The sequence below is a fragment of the Apodemus sylvaticus genome, chromosome 5 (genome assembly GCF_947179515.1).
Source record: "Apodemus sylvaticus chromosome 5, mApoSyl1.1, whole genome shotgun sequence".
NCBI classification, from domain to species: Eukaryota; Metazoa; Chordata; class Mammalia; order Rodentia; family Muridae; genus Apodemus; species Apodemus sylvaticus.
The window spans coordinates 57292657-57303714 of record NC_067476.1 but is presented as its reverse complement, the minus strand read 5'-3'; the positions used below and the strand labels follow the sequence as shown (position 1 = coordinate 57303714).

Below are 11058 nucleotides of genomic sequence, written 5' to 3'. Positions count from 1 at the left end.
AGTCAAGTGGATGTGTGTCTTTTCTTGAAGAATTCAGAATTTAGAGGAAAACAGATGCCAAAGCAACTAAGTAGTTAAAGCGGCGACTCCCGCCCCATGCTGATGGGGAGAAACTCCAGTAGAAAACACCGGAGACAAGATGGCACTTTCAAGCCGATGATCTGGGATATATAAGAAACATATTTAATGCTTCTTTTAAGAATATATGAATCCTAGACATGATTATAGGTTTATGCTTATAATTCCAAGGACTCAAAAGGCTGAGGCAGAAGGATTCCCATGAGTTTAGGGTCATACTGTGTTACAGAGGAAGGCAGTGCCGTAAATAACCAGTGAACCCATTATTGACTTTGACATTTTCATTTGGCAAAATTTTCTCAAATACCAAACAGATACTAAGGATATAATTCTTAAAGGACCAAAGAGCATGCTTTGAAAAATAAGAAACTGAGTTGAAAGTTGTCTATGTGGCATCCTATGTGTTACAGATTCCAAGAATTCTGTATTAAACCATTTTCCCCCTTTGCACAGTGTATTTTCTGTTTGCTAGTCATGCATACCTAAAATACAGAATTTTTTGGTACTTTCTAAATATTGGCAAAAATTTTATATTCAAAATCATGTTTTACAATTTGACATTTGATGTGAGATTATGCAACGATTTCTTTAGTCTGTGGGTGTTTGAAAGGACTCACCTGTGTCCTCTGCTTCCTCTGAAGGGGGGGCCATCTCCACGCCACTCACCGACCAGACTGTGGCTGAATCACAGGAAGCTGTGTTTGAATGTGAAGTTGCCAACCCTGAGTCGGAGGGAGAATGGCTGAAGGACGGAAAGCACTTGGCTCTGAGTAACAACTTCAGAAGCGAATCCGATGGCCACAAAAGGAGGCTTGTCATCGCTGCCTCCAAGTTAGATGACGCTGGAGAGTACACCTACAAGGTGGCAACCTCCAAAACATCTGCCAAGCTAAAAGTTGAAGGTCAGTGCTATAGGGATAGCCACACCTTTCCCAATCCTGCTACTGCCCTAGCTGCTACCACTGTGAAAGTCAAGCCGGTGAGCATTTAGGGTAACAAACATCTTCAGTCCAAAACATCATTTCTTTGTCAGCTTTTTCCTTGTAAACCCTGTATGAGAATGTTCAAAATTTTCATCATATGGGTTTGTGTTTGTTTGTGATAAAATCATTGCTTGAGGTATGTGAAACAGCTGTCTCAGACACTCTGATACCACATTCCACTTCTACCCATCTCCAATCAGTCTAGTAAGTTGTTAGTGTATTATATGCAAACTTCATATCACTGAAATATGGACAAATCATTGCATAATATCCACTTCCAACTGGAGCTCAGATTTTCTTAAGTGATTGCCAAGTATCTTTTAAAATGAGGGATTTTGGGCTAGAGAGATGGCTCAGTGGTTAAGAGCACTGACTGCTCTTCCAGAGGTTCTGAATTCAATTCCCATCAACCACATGATGGCTCACAACCATTGGTAATGAGATCTGATGGGTTCTTCTGGTGTGTCTGAAGACAGCTACAGTATACCCACATATATAAAAATAAATCTTAAAAAAATGGGGGGTTGCAGAACTATAAAATGCAGGCTAGCTATTCTTTTCCAAGCTGACTGGCTTGGAAGTGACCAGGTTCTAAACTTCTTTGGCTTTCTGGCCACCATTGATGTTGTCTAAACCAACTCTTAATTCTTCTGCAGCTGTCAAAATTAAGAAGACTCTGAGGAACCTCACTGTGACAGAGACACAGGATGCCATCTTCTCTGTTGAACTCACACACCCAGATGTCAAAGGGGTCCAGTGGATTAAAAATGGAGTTGTCTTAGATTCCAATGACAAATATGAGATCACAGTCAAAGGGACACTTTATTCTCTGAAGATTAAAAACTGTGCCATGGCAGATGAATCCGTCTATGGCTTCAAACTTGGAAGGCTAGGAGCCAGCGCCAGGCTGCACGTTGAGAGTAAGCTGACTGAAACTTGTTGTATAGGTAGACAACCTGTGGTTATCATGGTGTGCACTGTATCTCTGAATTTCTCCAACTTTCTTCATTAGCTGTCAAGATTATTAAAAAACCAAAGGATGTGACTGCCCTGGAAAACGCCACTGTAACCTTCGAAGTCAGTGTTTCCCACGACACAGTGCCCGTGAAATGGTTCCATAAAAATGTGGAGATTAAGCCAAGTGACAAGCACAGACTGGTCTCGGAGAGAAAGGTCCATAAACTGATGCTGCAGAACATCTCCCCCTCGGACGCTGGGGAGTACACGGCCATGGTGGGGCAGCTGGAGTGCAAAGCCAAGCTGTTTGTGGAGAGTAAGTGTTTGTCAGCCTCTGCGGCATCTCCCCGGGGAGTCTGATGGATTCCCTACTCTGTTCTCCTTCATCTGTGTTTAAAAATGAACTAACTGAGCCACTTTCTGATTTCCTCCTCCCCCCCAAGCACTTCATATCACGAAGACTATGAAAAGTATTGAGGTTCCTGAAACCAAAGCTGCCTCTTTCGAGTGTGAGGTGTCCCACTTCAATGTTCCTTCCATGTGGCTAAAGAACGGTGTGGAAATCGAGATGAGTGAAAAGTTCAAGATAGTCGTGCAGGGGAAACTCCACCAGCTGATCATCATGAACACGAGCACGGAGGACTCAGCAGAATACACATTTGTTTGTGGCAATGACCAAGTCAGCGCTACCCTGACAGTGACCCGTAAGTAAATATATAGATGTGTGTAAGGATGAGCGTGTGTGTGTGTGTGTGTGTGTATGTGTGTGTGTGTGTGTGTGTGTGTGTATCTGTGTGTAGTGTATATATGTGTACATACACATATATAAATATTTAGCACTTACTTTTGCAAATACCACATTTTTTCTGCAATCATTGAATCTATTAAAATCATTCTTGATAAATCATTGACTGTGTGCTCACAATGAGTCTCTGCTAGCCTCTTTATCTGCATAAAAGTTTCTAATTACAATATCCTCAGAAGTCTACCTAGACAATGATCTGGACTTTGTCCCTGTCACTCTCCCAGCTGGTCTTCACTCATACAAGGGCAGTGTCAAAGCTCCCATCTCTAAATTATAATCACATCTGCACATAGACAAAAAGCATTAGGAACTAACTCCCCCCACCCTGCACTTGTTACAGCCCAGATGTCATTACACAGCACACTCAGGTGTCTCATCTTCATTCTCCCCTACAGCAATCATGATTACATCCATGCTGAAAGACATCAATGCTGAAGAAAAAGACACCATAACTTTCGAGGTGACAGTAAACCATGAAGGCATCTCTTACAAATGGTTAAAGAACGGCGTGGAGATCAAGTCGACCGACAGGTGCCAGATGAGAACCAAGAAGCTCACACACTCTCTGAACATCAGGAATGTTCACTTTGGAGATGCTGCTGACTACACTTTTGTGGCTGGAAAAGCCACATCGACGGCCACCCTTTATGTGGAAGGTATGATGTATTCCTAGATGTGTCCGTGGGGGGGGGAGGGGGAGGGAGAATAAAGTCAAATATACCACGTGAAGTATTAACCTTTCAAAGTATTCATTAATTTATCAATGGATAAATAAAGTATGGTATGTCCACCCAATTTGGGCAGTAATTGGAAATAAAAAGGAATTACTAGCACATACTATAATATGGGTAAATGCTGAAAAGATTAAGAGAAGTGAAAGAAGCCAGCCACAGAGCAACACATACTGTATGAGTCCATTTACATAGAATGGCCCTGATCCACAAGTCTATTGAGACGTAGATCATTCATGTCCATCTAGCAAGAGCTGATGGGACGTGTTCTTGCATATGATGGCTAAGATCTGTCTGAGTTTTTTTTTTGGGGGGGGGGAAATGAAATAGTTTTAGAATTAAGGTGCTGCTTATATATACCATGGAAGCCATTAAATTAAACACTACATCAGGATGTCTAACCTTTCGGTTTCTCTGGGCTACACTGGCTTGGTCCAGGTGTCCATGGCACATCACCTGTATCAACCAAATGAAGCATGCACATGTTCATGTTGTACTATAACAAGATGGTGTCTTGTTCATGTTTAAGAACAATGTGAAAAATTTACAAAATAAGTTCTAAACCATTATCAAAATGTTTTAAATAAGTTTATAGATTTTGAGTTGGGCTACAGTCAGTGCTATCCTGGGGTGGATGCAGGCCCATGTCTGTGGATCAGATACCTCTGCAAAAGGATAAATCAAATAGAATGTGACTTATATATCAATAAAGATGTCAAATGCTAATTTTTTATGTTCTGTCTTCCAGCTCGTCATATAGAATTTAGGAAGCACATTAAGGACATTAAGGTTCTGGAGAAGAAACGAGCTATGTTTGAATGTGAAGTTTCTGAGCCTGACATCACTGTCCAGTGGATGAAAGATGGCCAAGAGCTTCAGATAGAAGACAGGTCAGTCATTTTGCTTCACTGTGTCCCAACTATTCCACCTTCCTTTTGAATCCCATGTACTAAGCTTCTATTTCCTTCCCTCCACAGGATAAAGATTCAGAAGGAGAAATATGTCCACCGCCTTCTGATCCCATCTGCACGCATGTCTGATGCCGGGAAATACACAGTGGTGGCAGGAGGCAACATGTCAACTGCTAACCTCCTTGTAGAAGGCAGGGATGTCCGCATCCGGAGCATTAAAAAGGAGGTCCAGGTATTGTCTACATACTGCCTTTTTTTTTGACAAATCATCAATCATTCTTTCTTCAGTCTTATGCTTTCTGCTTTTACTTTTACCTTTTGTAATCACAGTATTTTAAAGACTGAAACCAGCTTGTCCCTGTTGGCTTAGATTCTTACATTGCCATCCGTTAACTCAGCCTCTTGTCAGTCAACAACTGTGTCCTTTCATTACAGAGCTAATTTCTTTCATTAAGAGTGATGCAGAGGAAACGGCTGTAGATGTGTTGCAGAGATGGCTAACTCATTTAGAGCCCTGGATGCTTCCCCAGAGGACCTGAATTTGATTCCAAGCACCCACATGGCAACCATCTCTAACTCCAGTTTCAGGGAATCTGATGTCCACTTCTAGCATCTGATACTAGGCATGCAAATGGTACACAGGCATACAAACACCCAAACACATAAAATAAAATAAGATAAAATAAAATAAAATATAAACTTTTAAAGCAGCTATAGAAACTTCGCCATTGAAGAAATGACTACTTACCATGGCGCTCCAATCAGACACAAACTAAAATTTAAATCGTGACACTCACACTTTAGCTATCAATAAGGAAATCTAGGAGAATGCATATTGTCAGGTTTTTTTTCCTATGAAGAGTATCTCTGCATGCTTGCTGCAGGCCTAAGAGTAGTCCCAGTGTGAACAGCGATTCCTAGCAAAGATGCTGAACAGACACCTTTGCCATCTGTCTTAGTTACTGTTCTGTTACAGTGAAGAGACAACTCTTATAAAGAAAGTACTTAATTGGTGAATTGCTTACAATTACAGAGAATTCATTATGATCATCATGGTGGGAAGCAGACATGAACTGCCAGGTACTGCTGAGGAAGTACCTGGGAGCTTTCCAGCCTGATCTATAGGCATCAGGCAGAGAGAAAAAGTCTCAGCCTGGCATTGTTATTTGAAACCTCAAAGCCCATCCCCAGTTACACACCTACTCCAGCAAGGCCACACCTCCTAATCCTTCCCATACAGTTCCGCTAACTGGTGACCACACATTTGAGTATAAGCGCCCATAGGCCCATAAAGGTCATTCTCATGTAAAACACCCTACCATCCAGTTGGCTTACAGTGTTTATCCTTATGGGTACTGATCTTTCCAAATGGCATAACAGAGGAAGAAATACATTCCAAGAAATTAATTTTAAGTTTAGATCCATCATTTTTCTCTTCCAGAAAAAAAATCATACTTTAGAGAGCCTGTGTTATATTAAAAACACTTTCAGTGAAAATTCATATAACCCAGCTGAGTCTCTTTCCCCTTATGTTCTAGATCTGAACCTTGGTTTTCTCGCCTTTAAACTGAGGATGATATTTGCTATCTAGTCCATAAAGTTATAGTTCATAAGAAGTGAGATCAAACTGGAGAGTAGCTTCAAAGACCTCTATAATAATTAAAATCCCCCAAATGTAAAGTGCCATCATTTCAGTTATTATTTATTAAACCACAAACAATTAAAGATGAAACAGTTGTCACTTGGCCAGCCTCCCTCCTTAGCACAGGTATGCGCTTGATTCCCAACATAAGAGATTTGAGTGCTATTTGTCCAAAATATGAAGGAAAAAAATTAAAATGTGCTCTAGTCAGCCACCTTCTTGTGCCACGATGAACTAATTTTTTTTCATTCTTTGTACATGAATAGCTTTAGAAATGATTCACAGAACTAAAATCTGATTCACTCTGTTTTCTTTATTGTTTCGCCAACAGGTCATTGAGAAGCAGCGTGCTGTTGTGGAGTTCGAAGTCAATGAAGATGACGTTGATGCTCACTGGTACAAAGACGGCATTGAGATCAATTTCCAAATTCAGGAACGACACCAATATGTGGTGGAGAGAAGAATTCACCGGATGTTTATATCTGAAACAAGACACAGTGACGCAGGCGAATACACCTTTGTGGCAGGCAGAAACAGGAGTTCTGTGACTCTCTATGTCAATGGTATGCAGTTAGACTTCAACAAATGCCAATAATACACTAGTGGTGCCTGAGTTTTCTAACAAACCCATGGCGCTCATTTGGGCATAATTGCATATGTGTTCCTATCAGCCCTGTGGTAAAAAGAGAACAGCTGCGGAAAGGGTTATTGAGATGTCATTTTCAGGAAGCACCTGCTGGCCAGAACTCCATTTGTTTGATTGGCAGTACAGAACATCCACTGTGTGTCGATTATAATATACTCCAGATGGCTTTTCATATATGGCATTAAGTTGTTTTAGTTCTCTGTCCTATGGTTGAAGTGTAAATAACACTACTATACAAGCAATGAGGACGTTTTCAGCCCTCAGTGCAAAGCTTGGGAAACCCCAAAGATCTCCTCTGAGACCACAGAGTACTTAGAGAGCCACACGCACAGTGGCATGGAGCTGTCTCTGCCCCAGGCGCTAAGATCAATGCTTTGACTTTGGAGGTGGAATTGTTCATGCTACCAGGAGCTCCCTAACAGGTCTCAGTAAGCCTCTGCTTTCCTCATTAGAAACCCTAGCTCTGAATTTAAAGCTTGTCAGAACCTGAACCTAACCTAGGCACAGGGAAAAGAATAGAACCTGTCTCCTGGCCACATCCATGGCTATCTTGAAGCAAAACTCCCTTGAGTCAGATGAAGGGGAGCTGGGAGTTGTCTCAACATCATAAAGATGGTCCCTAGGCCATGCTCCCCTATGTCCCTGGAAGATGCAGTTGTCGTGACATCCAGTTTTGTTTTCTCTGCAGTAGATTCATGGAAACACAGAGGAGTGACAAAGTATCAGGGGATAGCCTTTATTTTCTGTGATCTCCTCGTCCAACACTGAGACTATACACTGATTAGCCTGATCATAAAGCTGAATTTTGTTAAATCTACTTAATTGCACTCTACTGCTATAGAATAATATCCAACCAGTCCTTGCTTACAGGCTGTATCCCACTGGCCTCTGTATGTAACAGAGCAACTGTGACTTAATACATAATACATAGATACTCGTAAAGCAAACAGATCTGGATGTGATAAGCCCCTTCACCGTGGAATTTGCTCAAATGACTTTTAAAAACAAGTAGGATATGAGAATTATTCTCGATTTTTAGTTGTCTATTAGTGTGCCCCAACAACAAATGAGAATGATGATGTTATACTTAGGTACTCTCAGCCCTTCCCATGAAACATTTTTTTAAAAAAAAATTCTTCCCGAAGTTATTTCCTTTTCTTGAAAGAAAAACATCCCTCTTAGCACAAAGAATATTCTGATATTCTGAGGCAAGTAAAAATGTCACCACACTGAGGTCCTGTTTCTAGCACTTAACTATCTTGAGACAAATGGGTGTAGAGCTGCACACTGTCCTCTTCCTCCTTCATGGGCTGTCTTCTGCCGTTACCCTCTAGCTCCAGAGCCACCCCAAGTCCTGCAGGAACTCCAGCCTGTCACCGTACAGTCTGGCAAGCCCGCCCGCTTCTGCGCCGTGATATCAGGCAGACCCCAGCCCAAAATTTCCTGGTACAAGGAGGAGCAGCTGCTTTCCACTGGCTTCAAGTGCAAATTTCTCCACGACGGGCAGGAGTACACACTTTTGCTCATTGAGGCCTTCCCGGAGGATGCAGCCGTCTACACCTGTGAAGCCAAGAATGACTATGGCGTAGCCACAACATCAGCTTCTCTATCAGTGGAAGGTAGGAAGGCCCTGGGACTTCACAGCTTTCACACAGGCCCTTAGAAGCCAGCCAGAAGCTCCCACAGTAGTAACAGTAGATTGTAGCCAACTCTGAAAGCACTCTCGTGTGATCTCCAACTGGGAGGTCTATGTGGGGACTGAACCTCAATGAGTTCTAAGGTCTCTTTCTTTAGTTCCAGAAGTTGTATCTCCAGATCAAGAAATGCCAGTTTACCCGCCTGCCATAGTCACGCCGCTTCAGGACACAGTTACTTCTGAGGGGCGACCGGCGCGTTTCCAGTGCCGAGTTTCAGGGACAGGTAGGCACTCGATAAAAATGTGTCCTTACTGGAGTTTACAGAGGATGTGCAAAGCCTAGTGTTCCTAACCTTTCCTACCTCATAAACATCTCTCTCAAATGATGTTTTGAACCTGAATGGAAATCTAACAGCAGGTATATTGAAGTTATTTAAGAATTATATCATCATTATATCTACTACTGTATATGTATATATATATATATATATATATATATATACATTTTGTTTTGTATTTTATATATACTACTGGTTTGTACCTTTGAAAATGGTTAAGATGGTACAACTATTCCTTCTGAAAACCTTTGAAGATTTTTTTCCCCACAAATATCTTAAAAACATCTACTTTCCTTATGGTTGTGACTACATTTTTAATCTCTTAATTGGGAAGTTATGACAAAACTTCAATTGTTATGAATTTAATTGCAGTAACAGTTTCATAGATTTCAGGAGAAATCACTTCTATGTGAGGTATTATGTCTATGGACAATGCATGCAGAAAATATTTTTCCCATTGTGGACAAAAGCTTAAGCTTTAATTTCAAAGGTGAGATTGGAATTGTGAATCCATATGATTTCTTTGGTCGTCTGTCTCTTATGAACCTAGTGAGAATAGTCTTACATCAAATCTTAGAATGCATATCTCACAAGGGCAGGGATTGAGCTCTAGAGTCTAGGACATGGTGTTTGAAAATAAGAGTAGTGCCTCCTAATAGGGAAGAGGGTCTAGAAAAGTGAGGGAATCTTTGCCCAAGAATACCTTGTCCACAGTAGATACTCAATAAAAAAAAAAAAAATGGTGACGGATGAAATGTGTGGCTGGTAAATGAATCAGATCAACCACTTCAGGTTATCAACAAGGCTGAGTGAAGAAAAACTCACAGCTGCATCTAATTCAATGCTTGGCATATAACTACCATTCAATCATAGTTATCTGCTTTCAGTTTTAATTGTGGGCATGTGTCTTAAATACCACCAGCCATTCCCCTCACTTGACTTCGAAAGAATAATTAAAATAACAAAACAGTGTGAGTATGATTATGGCCTGGCCTCAGGTGCTCACATGAAAAATCAAAGGAAAAAATGATTGATTTACTCCGAGATGAAAAAAAATACTTCCTCATTTTATTTTATTTTATTTTATTTTATTTTATTTTATTTTATTTTATTTTATTTTATTTTATTTGGTGCAGCAACACTACAGGGGAATTCTCAAAGCTTGGTAGTTTATGTTTTGTTTATTATACTGCTCCCATTAGTTGATAACCCAATTTCTACCTTGCCAACAGCTATTTTCCTAAAGAAGTTAGTATTTCGATAGATCTTCTGACCTAATGGCATCCTCCTCTGGGATGGAGATGCTAATTCAAGAACCTAATAGACCTGTTTCAGTATATGAGTATAATTAAAGTATGATGTATGTAAAGCACCTGTAGGCATGGCTCCCAAGTGACTGGTGCTAATGCATTCATCTGTCAGGACCTCAGAGACTAGCACTGGATGGAAAATGCGGGCAAATTCTACGGCCTTTGTGTCTTTGAAGCACAGTGTTTGAGACAGGCTGAATACAAGCGCGTGGTAGCAGCTCAGTGATGGTCTTCTAATGCCGTCATTTCATTTAAGAATGAAATATATGATATCTACAGTAAATACATTTATGAACTAAATTTTAGAGGAAAATTTATGCATGTAGACACATGTCACTAGATAGCAAAAATTATAAGGATCTGTGTATAATGGTTTTTAGTCTACAAGTCATATTATAGCTTAAATGTTACAAAAATGTACTCTGAGTCTTCTATAAAATTCTAAAATCAATAAAGAAGGATTACTTCTGCGTGACTGATGTCTGATAGTGTAGACCTTGTAGCTTTATGACTCTTTAACTCCTTATGAGAGGTAGTCTTTATATACATGTGACTATTTCTGTACCCTCGTACACGCATGCTTTTGATATGATATAAAATATGTTCATGAAGTGGGACTACCTTCCAGAACATACCCTGGCCATGTATTTCCTAAGAAAGTCTATCATGCCTTCCACAAACTGGAGAGGGCTCTGAGGTTTCCAGTTTCTTTGTTCCAAATTTCGGGAACAGGAAGGAAGGAAGCCTTAATGCTTTCCAAAGCTTGAGGCTGCTGTCTCACTGGGAAAATGTTCTCTGTTGGCGGTCTCTGGTGCCCTCTGCTGGTAGCAAAGGAAATTTGGAAAAGTGTAAATGTAACATTTGCTAGCTCCTTCCCAGAGTTTATTCTGTAAGAAGTAAGTCTGTACCATTTAGAGACTCAGAGAGTGACAGATAAATAAAATGATAAATAATTATTTATCTAAAAATGAAAGGTGTCCACTAGTTCCTGAAACAACCACTTTGAATTTATTCTGTCAAC

At 40.5% G+C, this 11058-nt stretch overlaps 1 protein-coding gene across 6 annotated transcripts in view; it reads left to right on the top strand.

Moving 5' to 3' along the window:
- Nucleotides 1-11058, top strand: part of Ttn (titin) — a 269529-nt gene that overhangs the window by 33259 nt on the left and 225212 nt on the right. For all 6 annotated transcript variants that reach the window (XM_052182769.1, XM_052182768.1, XM_052182766.1 and 3 more), the window contains 10 exons: nt 720-980; nt 1718-1981; nt 2074-2334; nt 2462-2722; nt 3219-3479; nt 4303-4444; nt 4532-4697; nt 6439-6670; nt 8088-8372; nt 8548-8673. In XM_052182769.1, the coding sequence (XP_052038729.1) occupies nt 720-980; nt 1718-1981; nt 2074-2334; nt 2462-2722; nt 3219-3479; nt 4303-4444; nt 4532-4697; nt 6439-6670; nt 8088-8372; nt 8548-8673 (2259 nt within the window). The remainder of the gene's footprint in view (nt 1-719; nt 981-1717; nt 1982-2073; nt 2335-2461; nt 2723-3218; nt 3480-4302; nt 4445-4531; nt 4698-6438; nt 6671-8087; nt 8373-8547; nt 8674-11058) is intronic.